Source organism: Lissotriton vulgaris, chromosome 10 (genome assembly GCF_964263255.1).
Source record: "Lissotriton vulgaris chromosome 10, aLisVul1.2, whole genome shotgun sequence".
Taxonomy (NCBI): domain Eukaryota; kingdom Metazoa; phylum Chordata; class Amphibia; order Caudata; family Salamandridae; genus Lissotriton; species Lissotriton vulgaris.
In genome coordinates, this window is record NC_141698.1 from 737569088 (window position 1) to 737596790 (window position 27703).

A 27703-nucleotide genomic window follows, 5' to 3' on the forward strand; every position below is an offset into this window, starting at 1 on the left:
TTTACCATCTAAAAGACTGTCACAGAAAACTGTACCTCAGAAAAAGACCTTGTCGACGGCTGCTCCGTCGACGGTTACTGTCTACGATGTTTCCTCCATGTTGACAGTTACTTTCTCATCGCCAAGACCTCAGATGATAATGTCGTCGGCTTCTTCACCATCGACGATGGTCTCCTTCATCGTCAAAAGACAAAAAAGATGTCGTTGCCGAGCGCATCGTCAACGAACCTTAGCCCGTCGACGAAAGTCATCCAGTCAACGGGTTCCTCGTCGACGGAGGTCACCTTGCCGTCGACGACCCTACCGTCGACGAGAACGCCATCGTCGTCGATGGCTACATCGTCGACGAGAATTCCAACATCGTCGACAGCTACATCGTCGACGAGAATTCCACCAGCTGCATCATCGCCGAAGACTTCGTCGACGAAGATTGCCTCGTCGTCGAGAACATCGTCGACATTGATGACCCCGTCGACGAAGATCATCGTTTCATCGTCGGCCACAATTCATACAATTTCCCCGTCGACGGTACCGTTGACGCTCTATCCGTCGACGCCTCTTCTTTCATCATGTACAGATATGCAGGTTTGGTCTGCTGCTCCGTCTGCTGCCTCCTTTACCTCGCCGTCTACAGGGGTTTCCTGATTGAAAAGAAGAGGCTCTTCTCTGACGGCTCTATTACCGTTGAAGTTGTCTGAGCAGCTTCTAGACTCAGAAGAGGATGAGGATGAACAATCTGATGAGGATGACAGGTTCCGGGAAGCCAGAAGTCCTTCAGAACTGCTAATAAAGTTGCAGGAGGAGGATCAGGAGGAAGAACAGTTTCCTGAGCCTGTAGATCAAACTTCTGACACGGTGCCAACAGCACAGATGGCGTTAGATCTCCTTAACAATCTGCAATATATGTTGACTGACTATTACCGCCGATTCCCTCCATCTGAATCGGCAGAGTCGCTTCCTGCAACGCCCATGCCTCAAACACCTGCTTCAACCTTAAGAATCCCAAGACAATCTTCTCCAACACCAGCACCTGATGTACGTTCCACAATTCCGCCTTCTCCGGCACAATCCCATCATACTCAGGAGGATATAACCACTGATGATGACAGAGAGGAAGGAGAGGTGGATGATAAATCTGTACTGTCGGAGTGAGACGATTACCAGGCGCAACCCCCATCACCTACTGCTCCTTATATTGCGGACTCTCCAACTGTGGACATTGGGGGATTCCATCTAGCAATGGAAACAGCGACAAAGAGGTTTCAAATTGCTATGGAAACTAAACAGGATGATTGTTTTTTGTATGACTTTAAAGATCAGCCACAAAGACAAGTAAAAACAATCCCAATAATAGATTTTTTTTTGAAGGAAGGCCTTAAAATCATGTTAAATCCAAATTCTTTACCCGCAGTCTTACCTTGTGTAGATAAAAAGTATAAAGCACCTCTCACATCACCTACGTGCCTTATAGGACAAGCTAAGACAGAGTCGGTTGTCACTCAAGCAGCCCAGAGACGAGCCAGAAACCCATCCTCACAGGTGACCGCTCCACCTGACAGAGATGGCAGACGTCTGGATTCTATTGGCAAAAAGGTGTCGATGATAGCTGCAACTACAATCTGTGCGGCAAACTCCCTAGCAATACTAGGGAGATGTGATAGACAGATGTGGTCGGATATTTCACCATATCTTGAAAAGCTTCCGGAACCAGAAAGATCGGAAGCTAAAAAAGTATTACATGAAGGAGAGTGTGCTTCTGCGGAGATGATTGATGCAGCCGTAGATGTGGCATCTACAGGCTTCCGACAATTGGCAGGTGCAGCAGTACTGAGGAGACAGGGTTGGCTGAAGTCAACATCCTTCCGCCAGGAAGTCCAGGCAAAAATAATAGATATGCCTTACGATGGAACATTTCTCTTTGCCCAGCACATTGATGAGGCCTTGCAGGCCATAAAGAAAGATACAGAAACCGTTAGGTCGCTGGGAAACATGCAGTTTCGCAAATCGTCCTTTTGGGGTGCCAAAGGACGTGGGTTCTATTCTAATAGAGGGGGCTACTCTCAACAACGCTCGTACCAATCTTCACAGGGTAACCAGCGATACCAGCCGTATAAGCAACAAACATATGGATAGCGAGGCTATAACTTTTCGCAGGATAAAAGAAAGTCCTCTTATGGGGGGCGGGATTCCGCCAAAAGGCAATGAAACCAGCCACCTACCACCACCTCTGCCCATACCAAGGTCAAAAGTTGGAGGAAGAATATCCTAGTACTTCTCAAATTGGTCCAAAATTACTACGGACAAGTGGGTCCTGGATGTAGTGGCCAGAGGACACGTTTTGGAATTTGTCAAAACCCCTCCAAATTCACCTCCAAAAGGTCCACCACCAGCTCACCTCAAGGAGCTGTCCTCCCAAATAAATATAATGATTCGGAAAGGTGCAATAAAGAAAGTTCCTCAATTGCAGAAAGGAAGAGGTTTCTATTCAAGGTTCTTCCTCACACGAAAGAAGTCAGGGGAAAGGCGCCCTATCCTCGACCTGCTTGCCCTCAACAAATACCTCAAGAAACTGTCCATACGGATGTTAACACTTCAAGAAATCCTCCAGCTTCTTTCCAAAGGCGATCACATAGCCACCCTCGACCTTCAGGATGCTTACTTTCACGTACCCATCCTCCCCAGGCACAGGAAATTCTTAAGGTTCAGAGTGGCTGGCAGGGATTTTCAAGGTTCTCCTATTTGGGCTTCGTTCAGCACCCCGTGTGTTTACAAAAGTATTAGCTCCAGTGGCGGCACATCTTTGCTTGGAAGGCATTCAATGTTCCCCGTACTTGGACGATTGCCTTATCAAGGCCAATTCTTTAGAAGCACATCACTGTAGAGGGAAAGTTCCTTCAATGGCCGTGCATTACAAAATCAATATACATCCTATTATTAAAGCTTGGTGACAAAGAAATTCTAAACAACCATTATTCAAAAAATATATATACTTTATTTCTCTTTTTTCATTTCGTATAGTTTGTTATTTGAAAAATTATTTCATAAAAAGTGCATTTTTTTGGGAGAAGATATTTTTTTCTTAATACATATAAACAGTTATAACAAAGTATGCTATAAATATATACAAAATCAATAAACACAACATATATATTAGAACAACATCACCTGATATCATACATACAATTCAACATGCTCACATACTAACACCCATACCACAATCAAACCACATCCACAGGGAAAAAGGAGAAGCTGAGTAATAGTTGGCAAGGTTTCAGTGCCAATTCTAGGGCCTCAAGATGTAATTATAGGCCCCTGTTTTTCGGTGGTGCCGACATAGAGTGCCTTGCTGTAGTCGAGTCTGCTGTTGACGAGCGGATGGATTCGGTGGGGATACTCTTTAAGATCCTATGAAGTAGGCGGAGCATTGTGAAGCAGGAGGACGAGGTGGCATTGATTTAGCGGTTCAATGAGAGCAAGGATTCCAGGATGATGCTGAGGATTTTTGCTTGATCTGTGGATTTGGGCGGATAGTGAGGGCTGTGGGCCACCAAGATTCATCCCGGGTGGAGGAGCCCAGGATGAGGACTTCCGTCTTGTCTGAGTTAAGTCTGAGGCAGCTTTCCTTCATCCTTGTGTTGACTGCTTTCATCTCTTTGTGGAAATTGGTCTTGGCGCCTGTGGGTTTGTCTGTGAGGGAGAGAAGCAGCTGGGTGTTGACGGCGTAGGAGACTAGGTTGAGTTTGTGGCTTCAGACGATGGTTGCAAGCAGGGCCATGTAGATGTTGAATAGGGTGAGTCTCAGGGAGGATCCCTGAGGCACTCCGTAGCTGATCTCTGTGGGTTCTGATTTGAACGGTGGAAGTCTGACTCTCAGCGTTTTTTGCCAGTGAGGAAGGAGTGGATCCATTCTAGGGCTTTGTTGCGATGTCCGCGTCATGGAGTCTTGCACAGAGGGTGTGGTGGGAGATGGTGTTGAAGGTGGCTGAGAGGTCCGGCAGGGGGAGGGCTGCAGTCTCGCCACAGTTGAGGGAGATGTGGATGTCGTCTGTGGCGCAAGGAGTGCGATCTCAGTGCTGTGGTTGCTTCTGGAGCCCGATTGGGTTTGATCTCTGCGTGCTTCCAATCTTCCGGGTAAATTGTGGACTCAATGGTGGGGCAAAGTTCAGGTGGAATGGAGGTGCCGGTTCTGCTGAGTGCTCCGGAGTGGATGCTTTTCATGATGCTGATGGTGTCGTCAGGGGTGAAGGTAGTCCAGTTGGTCAAGGTCTGCTGGGGGCTGGAGCCATTGGTTGTAGTAGTTGCAGGTGGGTAGGTGAGTCATGGGTTGCAAAGCTGTCGTAGATCTCTGTGATCTTGCTGTAAAAGAAGGTGGCAAGGTTGTTGCAGAGGTCTTTGCAGAGGGGGATGTTTGCTTTCTCTGTGCTGGGTTTGGCTAATTATTTGACTATAGTGAAGAGTCTTTGCTGCTGTGTGCATTGGTGTTGATTTGTTCCTCGATGTCTGCTTTCTTTGTTGTTCTGATGAGGAGGTGGTGTGCGGTGATGGTAGATTGAAGGCTGCAAGGTCTGCCGTGATTTTGATGCCCCAGCCTCTTTTTTTGAGTTGCCTGCAGGTGCGCCTGAACTCTTGGAGGACAGAGGAGAACCAGCTGGCTTTCTTGGAGGGCTGCTTCCCTGAGGATTTCTTGAGGGGGGCCAGTGTGTTGTTGCAGTCAGAGATCAAGCAGTGGAGGTTGCGTGCTGAGGTATTGGTGTCTTTGGATGTCTGTGAGGTGTTGGTGTCTGTGGATGTCTGTGGCAGGGTCTTGCTATGGGAGGTGGTGAACTGGTCTTCAGTGACCTTGTTCCAGCTTCTACATGGATCGAGGACTTAGTGAAGGAGAAGTAGCCCAGTGGTGGTCGGTCCAGTGTGGCTAGGAGTTGTGGCTGACAAAGAGGGTGCTTGTGGAGAAGATGAGGTTGAGTGTGTGTCCTGCTGAGTGGGTTGGCGTTGTGACCAGTGGTTTCCGTCCGATGGTGGCGAGATTCTCCAGTAGGGATAAGGTGTTGTGGTCTTCGAGGTTGTCCAGGTGGAAATTGAAGTTGAGGAAGAGGATGCATTCCACTGAGGCGAGAGCGTGGTGAGCGAAGAAGTCAACTATGGCTTCCCTGAAGGTGTAGGTGGGGTCCAGGAGGTAGACGAGGGTGCCACATGCTCCATGCCAGGTGAGTGGTCTTCTGAGCTGGTTGTGAGGCAGAGGGTGTCTTTGTGTACAATGGCGATGCCTCCTCTCGTCGGTTGACGTGGTCTTTGTGGATGAATTTGTCTGGGATGGTGAGCTGGAGTTCAACTAGGTTTCTGTGACGAAGTTGACATCTGGGAAGGTGGAGTCGAGCAGGTCCCAGATCGCCACAGCATGTCTTTTGAGGGAGTGGGTATTGAGTAGGATATATCTTAGTTGGCCAGGTCTGGCTCTTGAGGGTAGTGTGGTTGGTAAGTGTGGTGTGTGGAGGTTGTAGAAGGTGCAGGTGCGGCAGGTGAATGGTCCTTAGGTCTTCTTCGGCGACGCAAGGTGGCTGGCGCAGTGGCATCCGATGTTGAGGGTGTGGAGGGTGCTAGCATTGTATCGGTGGATAGCCCGAGGACCAGGGTCCCTGGCAATGGGCACGGTTCCAGGCATGGACGGGCGCAGATGGGCTTGCTTTTGGGGCATCTTTGGCATGTTGCATTAAGTAGCTTGTGGGTGAGGGCTGGACAGCTAGGAAGCAGAAAATGCGGGATGTGGGAATGCAGTGATGGGGAGATGGGCCATGGTAGACGAGCAGAGGTGGGGACACGGCAAGGAAAAAGAAGCAAGAAGTGCAGAAAGAGAAAGAAATTGACAGAAAGCATAGAGATATAGGGCAGAGCAGCAGCAAAGCAGAGACGCTCCCCACTGGGCCACCAGAGACAAGGTGCAGGTGAGTGCTTGCAGGTGAAGGAGGGCCTTGAACTCAGGACCTGGAAGGGTCAGGAGGCAACAGCTGTCAGGCAGAGCTGTGTGGCAAGGGAAGCTATTGACTGACAAGGTTAGTAAGATCGCTCCTTCAACACACAGCGTCCACCATGAAGTAGGTTAAGGGGATTGGCTGGACAGCTGCGGGAGGCGGTAAAAGCAGGAAGCGGGAGAGCTGCAATGGAGGGGTGGGGCTGTGTGGGGTTAGCAGCGGCGGGGACACAGAAAAAGAATGGAAGTGACAGAAAGGCAGAAAAGATGAAATTAGGGAAAATAAGAGATCAGAGGAGAAAAGGCAGAAAGCAGAGAGATAGAGTGCAGAGTAGCAGCAGAGCATAGATGCTCCCCTCTGGGCCCCCAGGAATGAGGCGCAGACGGGTGCCTGTGAGTTATAGAAGGCCTCAAACTCAGGACCTAGAAGGGTGGGCAACAGCTACCAGGCGGAGCTGTGCGGCAAAGAAATCTACTTACTGACAAGGTCAGCAAGAGCACTGTAGTATAATATTACTTTGCAGCAATCTTATCATCTTTAAAAAATGCTTTGTTGTACAGAGCTCAACAGCCTTGTGGTATATTTAATGCAGGCATGTAAAAGGAAAATATTAAGGCCCTTGAATGGGAAAGATGGGGCACCAAACCTTGAAGTATATAGCTTGTGCCACAGTTCATTTAGCCAAAAAAGGTTGGGAAGATTCCATTTTGGTCATATCCGGAAGAGAGGAAGTCATATAAAATAAAAGAAAAAGTGAGTACAAGTGATATAATGTTACTTTTCCAGTTCCACCCATGTCCAATTGCAGTCTTTCATAACCTTACCGAATTACTTAATGTTTTCATCAGATTACCTAGCTCAAAGTGTGTGCGGCTGGGTATCTTTATTCATTGCCCTCTTAGTTAGACCTATCTTTGATTCAAGTTCTGTCTCACCTCCTTGAACACGTAAATTAGTCCCCCCCCTCCTCATTAATCGTCATTGGTTGGTCTCAGAGTGGAGATAAGTCTTGTTCCTTCAGGATCCAATGCCATCACTATCAATTATCCGCCTAACCTCTCCAAAAATACAGCAAAACAGCACAAACATCGCTTACTCAAATCTAGACCTGAAACTTTAATCTCTGACATCTACATCTGCGCAAAAAAGGGTATTCTGCTTAATGACTTCAACTTCTACACCTGAAAACGAGCATGTTGGCGGAATGTCCTCTACTCCATGCTTCGAATAAAGGACGCTAGGAAAATTCCTCACGTTCTCAAATTAATATCTTCACCTTCACCTTTCCTCAAAGCTAATGCCACCATCACTCTCTACAATAATAGTATCATTCTCATACAAGACTCTAAGTTCAATTTATCCAAGTTGGACTATTTTTTCCCTACCCTCAAGAAAACAGTGATGGTTAAATCCTCTGTTTCCATTACTCGCCCTTCTAATTCTTCGGATTTATTCAGCTCACTTCCATCCACTGCAGGGAGTACTTCAAGTTTTCATAATTTTATCAACTCCATAGCTGATTTCGGTGAGAGTCAATCCCCTACAGTAATCTTACACTCCAACTGATCATCTAGATGGCAGACCTAATGTGTCACACATCTCGCCCATCGCAAGCGAGATTCTCGACACTTCCATATTCGTGATGCCCTCTCAATACTTACCCTCTCTTTTCCGTAGATGCTCTCCCATCTAGGGCCTCACTTTCTACTCCGTCTCTGCTGGCGGAGCACAAAAGATCACCCTCATTGGCATCCTCTTCTCCTAACACTCAACCTCCTCATGAGCACTTCCATTGCACAACACTATTGTCCCTACACCCCGTTTTTCTCCCCCTGCCACTCCTTCCAATCAAGCAGGGATTCTGCAAGATTTTAAGGATGCATCCCCTCCCCCGGACCTTCGCATTACTGCCTCACCTCATACTGACATCCCTCGAGGTCCCTCCTCTTCCCCGGACCGCTCCCCCCAGTTTCTATCCCTGAATCAACACTCAGACCTTGCTTTAATTCTGGACAAGTTATCTCTCCAAGTGCACCTTCTCTCCAACTAACTGCTTGAATTGGAAGCCCTCTCACTTCATCATCTACCCTTGCTCAGTTCTCTTATTTCCATTGGAAAAGCAACCCACTGTCCCTGCCAGCACACCCACTGTCCCTGACCAGCACTCCTCGAACCTCATCTCTAATACCTTACCCCGCCCTAACGCCCCCTCCTGCCCTAGAAGAATGATGGCCGAGCATGCGACCAGTGATATTGAGGATCTACTACTCTCATACTCGATCACTCTAGATATTGACAAGATCCTCATGGTCCAAATTCAAGCCATTCACGCCAACCCACACAGGGAACCCTCCTACAACAGCAGAGCCGTAAATAGCCACAACCTAAAGCAAGTGAACTTCACTCATACTTTCACATCACACACGCCTGTACATCTGAAATGTGCACTACTCAATTGTAGATCAGCCTGCAAACATTCCTCTGATATCTTTGACCTCATCCAAAACAACGAATAAGATATCAGCATCCTCACGGACACTTGGCTAACTCCTTTCTCCACCCCTATCCTAGACCACTTAGGTACCGCCTAGTCATGATATAATCCTTTTAGACAGATCTAAGAAGCAGGGTGGTGGATTAGCTTGTGTACACCGGAATACACTATCTGTTTCCCACATGGAGACCTCCACACGATCCGCAGTCGAATACCTTTGCCTCAACATCTCTAGTAATCACATCCCAGTTTGCAAACTTCATACCTTCTACTACCCCCCTGGTGATAACCTCCTCTTCATTGAACAATTAATGGAAATCATCTCTTCCAACGATGACCCCTCATTTGTCCCAAATCTACTTCAGTGATTTTAACCTTCACTGGTCTAATCCTAACGACCAAGCAGTGATCTTTCTAAAATCATTCTTAGCGGATCGGGACATCACCCAAATTTGTTACCGGCCAACTCACTACAAAGGTGAAATGCTGGACCTCATCATTTCAAAAGGTAATACCATCACATTAGAGGACATTACCCCTTGTGATTGGTCCGATCACTACAGCATCTTCTTCTTTATTAACAGCGAGGTGATCAGGAAAAGTGATCAACCAAAGAAAATTAAACAGTGGAAAAGAGACCTCAGGAATATTAACATGAAAGGCTTAGCTATCGAATGCAAATATGCCTTTTCTTCCTTAGATGACATGCCTGATGTACATGATCTCACTGACTAATATAATGAAAATGAAGAATCATATTAGCAAGATGTGTGTAAGGGTGCTAACCATCAAATGGAGACTCTTAGAAATCTAACACCATTCCTTCCTCAAGCGGACCTCAAGCAGGTGGTTTAAGCTCTTGTCCAGCTGAGGCTAGACTATGGTAGTGCCACGCTCTGTGGCCTCCCCAAATACACCTTGGCCCCATTCCTTGAATGCCGTTGCTAGATTGATTACGGGTACAAAAAGGAATGAACACATATCCCCAGCGCTAAGATCTTGAAATTGGTTACCTTACGAAGCAAGAGTACAACTAAAGATTGCTTGTTTGACACATAAAGCCCTCCATTTCAAACCCCCCGTTACCTGGCTCAAAAGCTTGAACTATCAGGAGGGGGTAAATCATCAAGAAGTGCAAATTATCTCCTATTGAAACCTCAGACCTTTTGCAAAAAGAGAATGAGGTTCAGAGCTTTTTCTGGCTCAGCACCGAAGATCTGGAACTACTTCCCATCGGAAGTCTGCAAAATCCCCCACTCGGCTGCCTTCAAACATAAAGTAAAAATAATCTTAATGAACAAGTTGTTGCCTTAAATGGTCATAGATCGTGTGCTTTCTCAAAGATCCATACTACACTCCTTTAGGCCTAACAAGTGTAAAGCGCAGGGTTGTCTGTTATACATGGTCAGACCACTGTGCTATTCAGTTTGAACTTAAGTGTGGCCGGAATCAACTAGTTAAAACTAAGCCAACCCAGGGGATAGTGACTAGAGCTTGGGGAAAACTGAACATCAATAAACTTGAGAGTTCACTAAGCAGCTCGATGCGACCCCCCTCAACCGAAGTGGAAACCACGGCAGCCGCTTACCATCAATGGCTAGCCACTTCCTGCAATCTATTAGCTCCCGGCAGAAAGTGGACTCCCAAACGAGCTATACCATCAGCCCCCTGGTATTCTGAAGAACTTAGAGCCAAAAAACTTGAGTGTAAATGGTTAGAAAGGGTTTGGCGCAAACACTATAGTGAAACAGATAAGGAAAGATACAAACATTCCATTGCAAGTTACAAACAAATCCTATTTGAAGCTAAAAGACCATTTTTTTCTATGCAGATAATGCTGGATAAGTCCAACTCTAAGGAACTTTTTAACACTATTAAAAAACTGACTTCTTCCACTGTTCCCAGGAGTCACAGTAACTCCTTATTTTGTAATGAAATTGATGATTTTTTTAAACATAAAGTTGAATTGATATTCTCTTCCTTCTCTGAAGTCAATGAAATGACACACTCAGACTACAACGGTGATAGATTGGATAGCAGTGACTCTTCACGGACACTTGATCAATTTCTACCATTGAGGTATCAGAATTAGTTCGGGTCTGGAGGCTCTAGGGGGCGCACAGCGGAATGGCTGCTTAGATGTGCAGCTCCGCCGGGTGGATCATATAATCGCCCACAAAGTGCGGTTAAATGGACTGCATTAGGAAACAAAACGTATCAGCATGAAGGGGAAAGAGCGGAGCCTCTGAAGGTGGAACCGGGACGAGGCCAGCAGCACGGATACTCCGGTGCAGACAAGAAATCTGTGGAGCTCAGACGCGCTGAAGATGGTGGCTGGTGTCCGAACGGGAGCAAGTGAGCAATAACCAGACGGAGCGAGCTGTCTCCACAGAAAGAGATTGCGGCGGATCGAACAGACCGGAATGAAGAGACACGGATCAGGATCCCTCCGACAACTGAAGTAAGACTCCACATGAGGCACCGGAGCTTTTAACAGAAGTGAGGGGAGCTTAGGGCAAAATGGCGGCACCGTGAGCCGGGATACAGCTAGCCCACACGTAACCGATCCATACAGGAACACCGCTAATGGCAGGCTCACCGTCATGATAACACGCTAAGACAGCGCACCTAATCACATGAAGGGGGCAAACTTAACACAATTCCTAGCGCAATGGGTCAGAACGCCAAGTTCTGGTACACTGTAGACAAAATGGCGGCGCCCAGGAGCAGGGAAAATTGGCGCGTAGTGCACTGAATCTCAGCGCCCCAGCAGGGTAATGGTCTCAACCCTGTGGATTGCACAGCAGAGCCAACCATAACGATCGGACACACCAAGAGCGGGCACAGTACTGCACAAAGCACATCTGCCCCCCAAAACCCGAACTGCAAGATGGGGGTGGCCAGCAAACAAGAAACTGGGTTGCACAAGACCCCTCACTACGGGGGTGTGAGGTCGCCGGCCGCTAGACGTACTACACAACGGTACGGCACATGGAAGACCGCCTGTGAAAGTAGTATTGGAGCTCAAAGACGGTGAGGTTACTGTGAGTTGACAGTCATAATAAAAGGGATCCCGCACTGGAGTGCCATAAGAGAAGCGCCTCGCCACCAACAGTCTCTGCAACACGGGATGATACCAGCATGCCCGCCATTGTGCAGTAGGGGTGACGCCGCATCAAATCACCCCAATCTGCTCCCAATATAGCGCTCACTGGGGCTGATTGTTGGGTGAATGTTCCGAATGTGCCAAGCCATGCATACTACACCTACGACTGCAGAATGGCAAGCAAGCACCATTGTTGCATGATAGACCCCCTGCTTTAGACGGCCACCGACACGTATAAGGGCCCTACGACGAACTGACCGCTACGCCCGCACGGCCAATTGACATTATATCAGCACTCCTGGACGGTGCACAATGGGGAAACCAGATAAACAGCAACCCACACTCTCGTTTGAGATGTAGAAGACGACTAAGGGCCAGAATAAGCAAGTGGAAGAGGAGCAAGACGCAGACTCCCCAGAAGGCAATGTTATGGATAATATTCTAAAGGCTGTGCAGGCGTCGAGGCAGGAAATAAATAGCAAATTGGACCTCCTGGCAGGCAGAGTGGACAGCATGGCAGCGAAATTAGACAAACAAGGTGAACGGTTGGACACGGCGGAAAACAGGATCTCCACTGTCGAAGATGAATCGCGCGCCACGACAGCCAAGTGCACGGGAATGGAGAAAGTCCTGGAAGTTATTAAGGCCAAGTCGGAGGAGTTGGAGGCGAGATCGCGGAGGAACAACATACGAACAGCGGGACTGCCGGAATCCACCAACACAGGACGAATGGAGCCATATGTGGAACAACTATACAAGGAAATATTTGGCGCGGAACACCTATCGACCATATTCATAGTGGAACGTGCACACCGCTCTCTGGCCCCGAGACCAAATCCGGGAGCCCCACCTAGACTAATAATAGCAAGGGTCCTCAATTACCGCGACAGAGACACCATTCTGCGCCTGGCACGGGAGAAAGGTGAGATCCAACATCAAGGTAATAAGCTGGAATTATACCTGGATTTCACAGTAGCAGTACAGCAGGCGCGGAAGGAATTCAACGATGTCAAAGCCAAACTACGTGATCTGCAAATACCTTATGCCATGTTGTATCCAGCACGTTTAAAGATAACCTGGGATGATAAACCGGTGTTCTTGGCGATGCCCAAGGCTGCAATGGAGTTCATAAAGTCAACGGCTGCAAGAGGTAAAAGAACTAATCGCAAGGATAAACAGCCAGACTCGGAATGAAGGTAAGACTGTTTGTGACCGCAGGTGTTGACCTTGAGCGAGTGGCTACATTGGCTGTTCTGACCACGAGAGTAGAAATCCCGGAGTGAAAAACCCTCCAATAGCTAAAGTGAAACCTTTGCGGGCCGCTTGAAATGTACTGATTCGGAGCTCCCCTACATGTACGAACTGTGGGGCTAAACAAGACTGATGGTCTCTCTATGTGCTGCTAGGGGGAGTGCATAAGCGGGTGGAGGTGACGTGGCCACGTAGATGAACACTGCCAACAAATTAGGGTAGACACTTAATGCGTAACTGTAAGAAACTAAGTGATCTCCCACATAGATATCCAACTATTCACGAAGTACTGGTTAGCGCTGGAACTTGTTTAGACAAAGATACTTATGTGTGGATTAATGTAGTCTGTTTACAGCCTATAGATCCGTCCCCCTCCCTCAACCGGGATGGTATGGTGCACCCTCGGCGGACCTTTACTAGGGCGGTCCCTAACCAGTTATGTTACTCATTGAAGTTCTACGGGTAAAATGGCTTCGGCAGAATTGGGTTGCTGGAGTGGGTGGGACATGGGGTAGTTGGGGTTTGTTGTTTTTTGAACCAAAGGAGCAATCAAGATACACTGCTGAGTGCCATAATGAAATGTATAACACATGAACAGAACCTAATATTATAAGTTTATGCGATATTGTGCTGAGATCAAAGGGATTGCACGGTACTACGCAGTGCACGGGTGCGGGCCTCAACCTCAGTTATACTGGCTGGCCGGGAGCAATGTCAGGCTGTAGGATACTGGGGCGACAGGGGTGGACAAGAGATACACAATACACTAAGACTGATAAGCGGAAATGATGAGTAGAAATGACTGAAATCTGATGACGTGGAATGTGAGAGGATTTACTAACCCAAAGAAAGTCAGACAAATATTTGCCGGTCTCGACAGGCTTCCCATAGATATAGCGCTACTTCAAGAACCTCATATAGACCCTAAGACACGTAGATCTATTGGCACGCGATGGGCGGAAACCACCCATTCAGCAACTTATTATTCCTACTCTAGAGGGGTCATGACACTGGTAAAAAAAGGGACTAACAACAAGATCACACGCACGATCATTGATACAAGTGGCAGATATGTTATTGTGTCGGGGGTTCTGAGAGGGCAAGGTATAACAATAGTGAATGTATATGGTCCAAATGTTGACGCACCAGAATTTTTTCAGGAACTGTGGGATGATTTGTTGGAATTCACTGACACAACCCTGATCTGGGGGGGTGACTTTAACGTAGCATTGTGTGATGCAGTAGATCGATCCTCATCATCCACAGAACACCAAAAGAGGGCAAGGGAGAAACTAAGGGACATAATGGCAGAAATGGCACTCAAAGACATTTGTAGGGCACAGCACCCAGCAGCACCTGGAGCGACTCACATCAATTTGGCGCACAAGAGTTGGTCAAGAATAGATTATTGGTTGGGAACCGACAATGCTGTCCTATGGGCTACCAAAATTGCACCGCTCCCGCGCACATTGTCCGATCACAATCCCATGGCACTAACACTGCAGGTACCTTATTACACACCGCCACCTTTTAGCTGGCGTTTTAACGCGCAAGCACTGTTAGACCCATTATATCTCACAACCATAACTACAGCCATTCAAGATTATTTTCAATTCAATACAGATTCTGTGGAAGACCCCTGTATACTATGGGAAGCATTCAAAGCGACATTGCGAGGAGTGTGTATCAGCACGACTGCAGGGATACTTAAAGACATTAGGGCGCAGATAACCTGACTGGAACGAGATATGTCGGCCCTGGAACAAGAATACGCTTGCACGGGGAATGTAGACCTACTGGGGGAACTCAAGTTAAAATTCACTGATCATCAGCAATATGCGGAGGACGAACTGAAGTATGTCACCAAAAGACCACTAGCCAGACAGTTCGGCGAAGGAGGTAGACCTGGTAGGGTGTTAGCGAAGAAAATATGCAGAGGGAGAGACTCACAGGTTATAACTCAAATGAGGGACAAAGATGGGACACTGCATTCACACACAGAGGGGATACTTAATAGCTTTGTTAGTAATTATGCAGATCTATATACCTCTCGAAAGCCAGCCACACCACGAGAAACATTTGATTATTTACAAGACATAGCACCAGCGTGGCTGTCAGATAGTCAACGAGAATATCTGGCACAACCTGTCACAGTGGAGGAGGTTACTACAATTATACATGCACTAGCCAACGGGAAAGCACCGGGACCTGATGGTTTCTCGTGTGAACTCTATCAAAAAATTTGCAGACATACTTGCCCCCCATCTAGTTGAGATGTATGGCACTGCATTCAACCAGATGATACTGCCACCGTCATTGCGGGAGGCGGTGATCATCACCCTCCTTAAACCAGGTAAGCAACCAGACCGCTGCGAATCTTATCGTCCACTGTCACTTCTGAACGTGGATTCCAAAATCTTAGCTAAACTTTTGGCGGAACGTTTGCAACCCCTGATGACAAACCTGATATTGCCTGACCAGGCAGGGTTCATCCCCACAAGAGCCACATCGCATAATACAAGAACGTTGTTTGCACTGTCTCATTATCTCCAACCACAGACAAAAGAAGCAGCTGTAATGTTAGACGCTGCCAAAGCATTTGACTCCATTGAATGGTCATACATCCGTGCGATTTTGCAGAGAATGGGCTTCTCGGTACGGTTCATAGCATGGATTGCACTGCTGTACACGAGTCCTGTGGCAAGAGTAAGAGTGAATGGGTACATATCAGGACCTTTTGAAATAGCAAGGGGTACGAGACAAGGCTGCCCGCTGTCGCCGTTGATCTTTGCCCTGGCACTGGAGCCACTCGCATGCATAATTAGGCAGACTCACAACCATTCGGCCCTACACTTTCCTGGGAGACCTCTGCACATCTCGCTTTATGCAGATGACATGCTTCTATACGTACGAGACCCCGAACAGAACCTAAGCCCGCTGTTGCGGGAATATGTGCGATTTAGGCGTCACTCTGGGTTACAAATTAACTGGGAGAAATCGTCAATAATTCCTCTTACAGACGCAACTGTTCCATATGTACCTGATTTCCCCCTAGACTGGCAGACGGAGCCCACTAGATATCTGGGAGTCTGGTACAGTCGAGATCTAGAAGAGGTCATTAGAATGAACTATGGAGGGGTGTTCACAGAGCTGGAGGGAAAGGTAGCCAGATGGATACAACTACCGCTATCGCTGGCAGACCGAATCGCAATAGTAAAAATGAATATCCTGCCCAAATTCCTATATTTATTCAACAACATACCGATTACACCACCCAAAGCTATCTTTACGAACATAACGTCTCTAGTGTTAAAACTGATCTGGGCAGGTAAACAAGCTCACATTGACCTACGCACTTTAACATTACCCTACGAGAAAGGAGGGTTTTGTGTACCAGATTTCAAGCTTTACTACCTGTGCGCGCAGGCCCAATATGCATCACACTGGTACCACCCCACAACGTACCTAGCGCACACAGCGGTTGAGGAGGGCGATGCCTCGCCAATTCCACTAACCGCGATAGTGACACACAAAAGACCCTCAAAGGACATAAACATGATAGACACCACGGCCCGTGCGTGGAGGACACTGGGGAGGATGGCACACAAGTTACCACTGTATGCACCAGCGCTTCCTCTTCACTTCCACCCGGAGGTGTCAGTAACAAATGAAAAAGTAGGAATGGACATGCTGAAGAATATAGGTATAGACACATTCGGGGATTTGTATCAAGAACGAACTTTTCGGACAATAGAGGAATTGACATATATTAGCAACCCAACACTACTCTTTTGATTCACACACTATAGGTTACAAAGGGCAATCCAGGACCTATACCCAGAATACCCGCAGGAACCACCAATGCTACAGTCACTACAATTCATTATAACGTCGTCAAACACATCGCACCTGGTGTCTAGATTATACAAAATAGCGCAAAGCGAAATCCCATATAGTTCTGAGAAAGCACGGCAGAGGTGGAATGATTCTTTACCAGAAGCACTAGAAGAGAAGGAATGGTCCATGGCCTGCACACTTCTCAAACTACTCACTCCAAATGGAAATTTACGCATTACGCATCTGAAATACCTACATCAAACATATCACACGCCAAAAAGACTACACAAATATGGGTTGCGAGACAATGCCAGATGTAAAAGATGTGGATACGATGGGGCAGACTTTGTTCACCTAGCCTGGCACTGCCAGAAGATCCAGGAGTATTGGGGGATGGTAACGACCATGCTGGGCAAAATGGTGGGGATAGACATAGAATGCAGCATGAGGGTATGCCTGTTAGGCATTCTATCCAATGTCAGAGCGGGGAAGAGAAAATTCTGTGCAGTGGCTCTACTGATTGCTAAGAGACAGATATTCAAGTGCTGGGAAGGGAAAAATGTACCTACGATTAAGACATGACTAAAGGACGTGACATACTGCAGAGATAAACTGCTTACGTACGAAGAGGAATTGCCCAGTAGATCACGCCCGAAAGACTTTTGGTGTTATTTGTCGGATTATCTATTGGATGTTGAAGGAGGTGAGGAGTCAATGTAGATTTACAAGGTCTGCTCCAGTGGCCTGTGCTATAGTGTAATATGGGAGTATTCAGCACAACTAGGAATAGTAGATATTATTATGGTATACCAAGGTTATGATGCACACAAATGGCAACAGAGTGTGGAATTGCCCTAAGGTTTTCAGGTTTGCTGTTTTGACTGGTATGTTCCGGTAATAGGGACAAGAATAATCAAAAAACTAAAGTTCATGTACTAGCAGGAAACGGGGTGTCCAAGTAAAATGATACATCACCATGGACTAGGTTACAATATGCCGGTGGACCCCTGGGTTGCCAGCTGAATGGCTGTGTGCTAAAGAATTATGTGAAACTGCAACATGCGGCCAGCCCCCGGGTTGTAGGCCACTTGCAGAGATGGCTGTGTTAATTTTTATGCCAATAAAGATTTTGTTGAACTTTAAAAAAAAAAAGAATTAGTTAGGGTCTTGACCCTGATTCGCTCAGGAGTCCCCAGCGATCCTTGTCCTGCTTGGGTCAATAAACAAATACCAGAGGTGATAGGAATGGCCCTGACCCCCTTGTTTAATACGGTCTTTGCCTAAAATCTGGAAACAAACCTCTGTTCTTTCGCTTTTAAAAAAGCAGAATCTAGATCCAAAAGATCCTAACAACTATAGGCCTATTTCGCGGCTCCCTCTCCCTGCTAAGAATCTGGAGAAGGTGATGAACATCCAACGCAGTGCATTTATCTATCGTAACAAGTCTCTGGACCCTTCACAACATGGGTTTAGGGCTGATCACAGCACTGAGTTGGCTCTGTTGAAGCCCACCGAGGAAATCAGAGAAGCCGTAGATGGAGGAGGTAGTGCGGTCCTGATTTTACTGGACTTGTCCGCGGCCTTTGACAGGATCTATCACAAGTTGTTGATGGACCGGTTGTCCGGGATTGGTGTGGAAGGACTTGCTTGGAAACTCATACAGTCTTTTTTAGCTGACAGGTCCCAAACTGTGGATCTAGATGGTAATTCATCTAAGCCATTTATACTCCTGTGTGGGGTGACACAGGGCTCTTCTCTGAGCCCTACGTTTTTTAATATATATGCGGCACCTCTAGCGGAGTTATTAGATCCTTTGGCTTCCAGCTCACCTCCTATGCTGACGACACACAAATTGTGTTGTCAATAGGTAAAGGAGGTGAGAAAGAGACTGGGGAGCGCTTCAATGAGTGCATGAGTGCAATATCCGGTTGATGTCCTCCAACTGCTTAAAACTTAACTCTAATAAGACTGAAGTCTTAAAGTTCGGGAACAATCCATTGGCGTGGACACCAGAATGTTGGCCAGAAGAATTGGTTACCTGTCCTACACCCACCAAGAAGGCCAAAAACTTGGAGGTAGTTGTGGACGACAAACTTGTCATGGGGGACCAAGTTAGCTTGGTGGCCTCAGCCTGTTTTATGATTCTTAGAATCATAAGGAAAATAAAGTTCTTCCTGACATAAAGTAATCTTAAGACAGTGGTCATGGCCCTGATAACATCGCGGTTGGACTATTGTAATAGTATATATTTGAATATGCAAAAACAACAGATAAATAGGCTTCAATTAGTCCAGAACGCAGCGGCCAGGCTGCTGTCTGGAACTCCTAAATTTGTCTTTGTCAAAGGCGAGCTCATGAAGCTACACTGGCTACCTATAAAACAAAGATCTCGCTTCAAGGCTCTGTGCATAGCCTTTAAAGCCATTAAAGGCATCGGTCCGGAATTTCTTAGGCAAAAGTTCCAATGGTATGTTCCAAGGAGGACACTATAATCTACCAGTGCTAAACTAATGCAAGTTCCCAGGCCCAAGAAAGTAAACTGGGGAGGCAGGAGTTTTACTTACTGTGCCTCGAGAGCCTGGAACGAGCTCCCCTCGTTTCTCAAAAATGCTCCAAATCTTCTTAAGTTTCAGAAGAGCCTGAGGGCATGGCTTTTCTCACAGTAATACTCTTTCTGCTTCTCAGGAGGACCAGTACTAAGCGCCAGGACACCCAAGGGTAATTGCGCGCTCTATAAGTGCTAATAACATAACATAACATACCCTCAAAAGCATTGTTTGTTCTCATCCTGGTACATTGTTATTATTCAATTATGTTATTCTCTGTTACCCCCTTGTAATTTCCCCTCTTACGATATTCTTCCCTTCCATTATGTGAAGCACTCTGATACCCCTCAAGGTCATGTTCGCGCTATACAAAACGTTATATATAGATAAAAATAAATAAATGGGTGGGCTACATAGCGGATCAAAAAGGTGAGGCTTGTTTTGACGAGCAGTCTGTTATTGGAGGGTTGCTGGGGAATGTGAAAGCAGCATCTTTACACACTGGAGCCATTCGAGTGCAAGGCATTTTTGGCAGAAATATGCATGCATGTTTGGAAGCACTGCCGTTCATGCTCCGAGCATACCTCTCTGGCCTGGGCACTGACAAAAAACAATGATAAAAAAGACCTTGCCCTGAGGCTGGATTATGCGTGGTGAGCAATTTATATTTGGGTGGAGTATTAGCTTTATTCGCGAGTTTAAGAGGAGACTTTGGTATAGTGTCAGGACAATCCATGGTACATAATGAGTACGTGTTGCATAATTAATTTGGGCTATAGAAAAGGTTGAGTCTCCTAAATCTGGCATATTCTCTAAGATTATGCCATTTTTAGAATTGCACAGATGCAGTGACTTTTCTGTACTCAGCAATAGTACCCGGTTTCTATGCTGATATATCTCAAATGAAGGGCCGGAAACAGTGCTTGGGAAGGAAATCACAGACAGACAAATACTTGTCAAACACACTGAAATACATAAAAAGTAACGAAGAATCCTCGATCTAAATGTACTCAAATATATTATTTGCATCAGACTTTTTTGTCGGGATGTTCCCTGGGGCACTCGATTCTTGCCTGATATGCCAGCAGGTACAAGCAGACTTCCACTACAATATTTACCAATACATCTAGATACCCCTCTACTGCGCCACCATACTGGATCTCGTTCGAAATCTGCCAGGTAAAACAATGTTACTGGACCCCTTAATGTGCCTTTGAGGTAAGACGTCGTGAACAAAACCCCTAAAATATCAATTGTTAATTGCTAATAACCCGATGATACTGGAGTGAAAAAAGGAGCAGGGAGGCCGAATCGCGGACGCAAGGGTGGTGAATGCAAAAAAAACCCCCAAGAATACTGATAAGGAATTAAACCCTCCAAAACGAAAATAGCCTGACGACATCCAGTCACGTGCTTCAAATTTCGTTGGTACCTCATTGAAAGAGGAAGTCTTTGGAAAAAAACTGTCCTATATACCGGTGGCTCCTTTTTCCTCCATTGAATGAAAACTCCTTTAAATTATCAAGACATAAGGAGACCCCTTTACAATTGTCATAATTCATTTGAACTTCATGTGATGTTCTGCTATGAACCAAGAATTGTCTCCTTCAAATTGAACTAGAGGAAGACACGGCTCACAGACAACACGAGTCCGTTTTTTTAATAAAAAAACCCTGTCCTGATGAAGGTGTCAACTTAAGAACCGAAACGCTGCGTCGACAACTTGTTTTTTTAAATTGCTGTTTTTAAATTTTGTATTGTGTATACCCAAGAGATGTACATCATTTTCGCATGATGCTGACACTCTTTTTTAATGTTCTATTGTGGCACAGTTATCTGATGTTTGACATTGTAAAAAATTCTTTTAATAAATTACTAAGATATTTTATTTGAATTGTTGATTTTTATAATTTGTTACAAACTGTTATGAGTGGCTTCAATTGTTAAGATCTCATGAGTTGTAGTGGCATTATACAAGCAAGCGCTATCCCCTTTTCTTGAGTAAGCAAGAGGGACTACCCTGTTTTCTTCTGTTAATTGCTAATAGTCACATAGCTTTGGGGTGGAAAGACACAGAGTACTCAATCCCTAAAGATGGCTTCAGGACATCATGAAATGGTCTATGACGGAACAGAATATTATGCATGCCATCAAAGGAAAGAAAGGTTGACAAGGGGTGTCCGTTGCTGTTTCAGAAACAATGTTATTAGCTATTGGAGCTAAGTCTTGCGAGTTACCACTGTAAACAAATTAAAAAATAATATTGACCTGTAATGTGTGGACATAAAAGTTCATGAGGACTTTCATGTGGGAATCTTTCAAGAAATGGTTTGCCCATATCTGCATGTACCTCTCTTATAGATTCTCCCTTGGTAGGCAAATGTTTGCATTGAGGCCAGTAGTACTGAAGTAATGGATGAGGCATGGCTGCTGAGCTTAATATTGTACTTTGGACTACAAGCATTCTAGTGGGGGAGGAAACATTGTTTGATGAGATGCTGTTCTGTATTACACATGTGCTAATAGGATTAGAATAATTATCCTAAAAGCAATTAAAATGAGCACTGGCAAAGTCAATAGGTCTCGGCTATTTGAGATCTACTAGCTTTGTCAGTGTTAATGTATTTCAGCATTGCTTAGCCACATTGTAAGTGTTCTACAGGCATATGCAGCACTCAAGTGCCCGCAGCTGATGCACTGTTAGCCCTTTGAGTAATCACGGCTATAAACCCCGGCATTGGTATCACTTCTTGAGTGAGTGCAGATGGGGTAGACCATGTGCATGTTTCTTAAATGGAGGTGAACGGTGGGTGGCACTACCGTGAAGAGCAACTGCAGGACTGCTATTGTGAAGAGTGTCCTGGTGTAAACTGCCATTGAGAAGTAATAATACAGGAAGAGAACTGCCATAAAGAAGTCAAAGGATCAGCAGTGAGAATGCAATAGAATGCAGCAGCTAGACAAGAACTACTAGGGAGATCAGAGTGTGTGGCAAGAGCGAGACTGCAATAGAGGGATTGGTTTGCGGACAGAACCTTCTGAGCCAATCTCAACATGGCAGGGTGTGGGCATGCAATAGGTGGGCTGGGGAACAGGGAAGGAATCAAAGCCGCCTAGTGATGATGAGAGGCATAGTATTCTACCAGCATCCTACCCCCTTGCAGTGGTAGGTGTGATGGCAGCCTGCCTGCTGTACTTCGTAGCAGCGAAAAGTTCAGACAAAGAAGCATAGTACTGACCTTCGAAGAAGAAGCTCTGTTTGAAGCCCTAATTTAAGCTCTCATGAGAGCAAAAGCAACAGCTGGAGGAACAGCTGCAAGCCAAGATGTTTTCTAATTTTATACCAAGTAGCAAAGCGATAGGGGGCTGGGGCATGGAACAGGTGACCTCTGAAAACAGCGTCAGACATTTTATTTAAGTCTTTGAATGCCCAGCAATGTGACTAGATACAGACATGGTTTACAGCCCTGTTTACAATGGCACTCAGAGCAAGTGAAACACAAGCACTCCTGAAAAGGGGTGTTAAACAAGAAAAAAAGAAGTTCCTAAAATAGTCCTTAAATGTGAGATGTGGGTGGATAGTAGTAATTGGTCCCTGCTCTCGGGGAGGGCTAAATAAAAGAAGAGGCATGAGGCACGCATGTCATGGACAAATAGGGAGAAAGGATAGAATAGCGATGATGGTGCCAGCAAATGGGAAGCCTATGAGTGGGCCGAAGCCCACAAAGTAAATACAACATTTCTCTTTCAAGACAGTACATGTGCGGTCTAGAGCAGAGACCTAAAAAGTGTCAGTACAGTTTGATATCCAAACCCTGATCAGGTTAAGATTCTATATATTCTCAAATTGCTTATTTCATAACTTTGGTCGGTGTTGAGAAATGCGTCTAGTGCAGCTGACCCTACCTTAAATAAGATCTAGAATTCAATCTACCTTACAAAACAAACTATAAACCTAAATATGTGTAGGTTATTCAGAATTTGAGCAACCTCACCATTGAGATAGGTAGGTTTTAGTGATGCTATTTAACCAAGAGGGCTGTTTAAATCACCATGTCTATGTGATGCATTGATAGCAATGGAGAAATAACTTGACACTGAAACTCGTAGGAAGAGATGATTTAATTAGTGAATAAACTCTTTTTTTTGTAAAGATGTATGTATCTGCCTAAAATTCTTGAGGACCAGGAAAAATACTTGCTCTTGGTGCAGTTTAGCAGCCATAAAAAGATATGCTAGTCATGACACCATCTGTGTGCGCATATTTAAGGGTTTTTCACAGGAAACAACTACACACTTTTATTTTCTGCCGAAGGAAGGAGCAGCTTTTTTTCTAACACCTGTAGTTGTCAGTAGGCCTCAGACAGAAGACAGTCCTTTTTGTACAGCTTCATACTATATGAAGGCTGCGTATTTAGTTGATTTATGAGTTATTGTGAATCAGAAAACCTACATTCTGTTTCAAACACAGAAGGGCTGTCTCCATGTAATCATACAATGATTTGTGAAGTGACGACATTTTTCATTTCAAAAGGAAACCGCTTGATTTTTGTGCCTCGAAAGGGGCAAACATTTCCTTTTAAAGGTAATTTTTCACTATTTTTTTTTTAGTGAAAGTGAATTTAGTGTTTTTGGAGGATTTCGGTTGTAGGAATATTTTACAATATATCCAATATTTCTTTGTGGTGAACAGTGCCAAAAGTAAAATCTAATTAGGATGATAAACAACTTCCACCTAAAAAATAGAAATATTCCCCCGTCTAGTTTACTTAAATGCAGTCAAGAATGTTCAGGAATGCCAAAAGTCTGGTCATGGTTCTTTGCAAACTTCGGAAGTGTTGATCTAATCATTAGTGTAACTTTCTGTCTTTGAATAATTAAGCAAATCATCTTATTGTTTTCTTCAGGGTGGCAATCCGACAGCTACTGTAATAGCACTGTGCTCAATGAGAGATTTCAACTTGGCTCTGGAAACGTGCCAGCTAGCCATCAGAGATGTTGGGGGTCTTGAAGTGCTCATCAATCTGCTTGATACTGACGACGTCAAATGCATGGTATGTATGTTTTGGTAAAAATTGATTTGACTTAAAACATGAAGCGTGTACGAATGCATTTTCCAAAAAGTACATACTGCTTTTCTTATATTCGACCCTGTCTGATTGTCGAGCATGCTTCGAAGCACATTCCACAGAAATATACTTAAAAGTAAAAAATAAATAATTGCAGTGTTCATTTCCCTTTCCCTCATTTGTGATACGTTATTCTTTAATTACCAGCACTCTAAGTTTTGAAATTTTGAGAAACATAATATTTTGGGGTTTCTGGCATGCAGTATTTTCATAGGTAGTGTACACACTGTAGAAACTACCCTAAAGTTGTGGTTACTTACACCGAGTTACTGCGTCCATACAACCACTCTATAATTGGAGTTCTGGAAACATCAAAAATTGTGAAGGGCTGTCCTCACAAACCACCAGGTGTCATACTTTATCATAAGCAGCCTGCACTCTTTAAAAACCCGGTTTGATAAAAAGCGGGCCTATACCTGAAGACCCTAAGGCACTTCAATTCATTAGAGTGTGGGCACACGGGAATAGTGAATTAAAAAACAATGTTGTACCCCAAACCACATTTAATTGTAGGCTGTACTCCTTGCTATTAAAATACTGGAATGTCGGGGTTAGGGAAACTATTACCCCATCACCACTATGATCGACGTCTACATGTTTCTGCCTATGGCTCATTGAGTCTGTGGCATTCTTCAGGACGAAAGACGGGCTCCTGTTTATTCAATATGACACTAGATATTGACCCTTTGTTCGGGCGACCAGTGTCTGCCAATACTCAAACGTTGTAGTTCTGCGGTAACCCCAATGAAGGGTCTTTAGTGCCCCATGGGAGGAGGGTTCAGGGACCCCTGCAGTCACACTTGCGTCAAATAAGATCCCTCGCCGTACACCTATGCACGTCCGCTCCTTCTCCCTGACTATAATCTTAAACTACAACAATTATAGAGATACTGGATATATTAATTTACAAAATGGAAACCTAAGGAATAGCTCCAACATATTTAGTATTAATTGCCTTTCAGGGACCTCAGTAAACAATGCTGCTGGACTATACTTCTTGGCATGACTATTTCGCAGTCTAGATAAGTTACATTTTTGTGTGATGTCTGTTAGACTGGAAATATAATAGTGTATACGGTCTGGTTGTTCTGGAGTTGCAAGGGAGCCAGCAAAGTAGGCAGAGTATAAGTAGTATCCTTTGAAAACCAACAAATAATGTTAAATCACTTTTGTTTATTGATATGCAACTTGTTTCAGTCACCAGCAAGGTATTTGTTGTGCTGCACCAGCAGTTGCCTGTCAAAGTGAAGTTTGTTATCTGTTGACTCAAAGTTATGGGAGGCAATTAATTCTCTATCACAATATAGGAACTGTGGAGGCAAAGCCAAGTGTGTGGATCTTCTACAGCTACCTTATTCAACATTCTGAGACCTATGAGACCTAGGTTGAGACTGTACTTTTATGGGACTGTTGCCCTCAAGAGATCCTGGTGCAGATTTGTGTGGAAGCAAGGAGGGCTTCCTCACATGCCTGCTCCTGTTCTCCAATAATGGACACAAAAATAGGTTTATATTGTAAATTTAAATATTTATACCATTATTGTGCTGAAAATAATATTCAGGGTGGAGAAAGGAACTTGTATATGAAATATCTTCCTCCAATTCTCTAATATCTCTCCAAATACTTTTGCAGATTGCACTGCCTCAAAATTGACTTTTTAGGTCGAGCCTAGAGTCAGCGCGGATGTGGTGCTCTGCGAGACTTGCTGTATTCCTTCTGTGAATATTGAACAACGCCCACTGTTTTTTATTGGTTGCTTCATCTGCCTTTACAAATTACACTCCTTGGTAAATAGTGGGCATTTGTTCTGTCTTCTCGTTGTTTTGTTCCCGGCCTAGCTCTTGTTCAGACTAAACTCCAGGAATAGCAGAGACTGCAGAAAGTAGGCAGTTCTCATGTGAAAGGCTCAAACCAAGTCTTGCAAAATAACGTTATGTAGTAGTGATGATCTTAGGTCATACAAAAGTAATTTGCTAAAATCAGTGGGGCGGATTTACAAGCCCCTTGTGCCACCGGTGCATCACGTTGCGTGACGCACCGGTGGCGCAGCCTGCTATGTGATATTTACAAGAACAGGTACGGTCACCCTGCATGACTTTACCTGTGCTTGTAAATATCACCCCTGTTCACGCAACATTTTGTGTGTTAGGGGCATGACATGGGTTTTGCTTTGGGTGTTTCCACGCAACACCAATGTCCACTGATGCATTTCCAAATTAACGAGAAATCATAAGTCTGGAAATGCATCAGAATGCTACGCCACCCTAGGGGTGGCGTAGCAAGGTGCAACGAGGAGAAATATTTTAATTTCTCCTCGTTTTTATCCTCTTTGATTGCGTGATGCATTCTACAGCACACATTGGAAGAGGAAATCACCCAAATTCATTGTTTTTGTGCAGGAAGGTGCTTTCCTGCACAAAAACATTCTCCGAACGAAGCAGGCATCCTTGAACCATGGAACAAGGGTGCCTGCGCCGGCGCATGCCAGAAGTTTGTCCACTAGTGGAGGGGGAAGCACATAGATTCAACATATTGTTGTAAATATGTTGCATCCCTGTGCTTCTAAACCAACACAGTGCGGCGCAGCAAAATTACTTGCGGCACCGCTCTGCGTTAGTTTCTCGTAGATCTGCCCCAGTGTTTCTTTTTGTTTTAGTGATAACGAGATATCGGACAGAATATCTTCGCTTCTCTTTATATTGTTTTACTGAAGGGCTAAAAGCAGGTGTCATCACTGCAATGTTGTCCCCCTAGTCTAAAACTTAGTTGAAACCTGTTGTAGCATACTGGCCTATTTGCCTCCAAAACAAAAAGGAGGCCCCTAGAACTAAATTAGTGAGGCAGGGGACAGGGGTAATCGGACCAAAATTCTAAACAGAAACAACCTGCCTCACACAAATAGTAAGCTAAAGGATATCTCATCAAAAGTCTGAGTCTCTAATGAGTCGCAATAGAGCCTAGTGATTCAAAGAAAACGAGAATGCAATTCAAAAACTTTTATATCAAAAAACAATTTCAATTTATTCAAAGTCCTCCTTTACTTATGTGAACATGCAGAAAAACCTCAAATAGAGTACATTTTGGTAATGTCCCGTGGGATCACAAAAGTATACATGAAAAACAGTAAGAAAAAAGACAATACTTTTACATAATAATAGACATGAACAGTCACTCTGAAAATGTCCCTACTCACACCCCAGGTGCATTCATGCTTTCAGTCAGACTCATACATCACACTCAAAGCTGCATTTATCCCATTACATCAACTATTAAACGGCAAAACATAATACAATTAACAACAGCTTTAGGAATAACAAGGACCAACATCCAAATCACATTTGACATTCAGTTGTGTACAAGCATCCGATTTGTTT

At 45.0% G+C, this 27703-nt stretch overlaps 1 protein-coding gene across 2 annotated transcripts in view; it reads left to right on the forward strand.

Moving 5' to 3' along the window:
* ODAD2 (outer dynein arm docking complex subunit 2) overlaps positions 1 to 27703 on the forward strand; it is a 1227385-nt gene that overhangs the window by 835388 nt on the left and 364294 nt on the right. For both annotated transcript variants that reach the window (XM_086941603.1, XM_086941602.1), the window contains exon 11: positions 24108 to 24254. In XM_086941603.1, coding sequence (XP_086797729.1) covers positions 24108 to 24254 — 147 coding nt within the window. The remainder of the gene's footprint in view (positions 1 to 24107; positions 24255 to 27703) is intronic.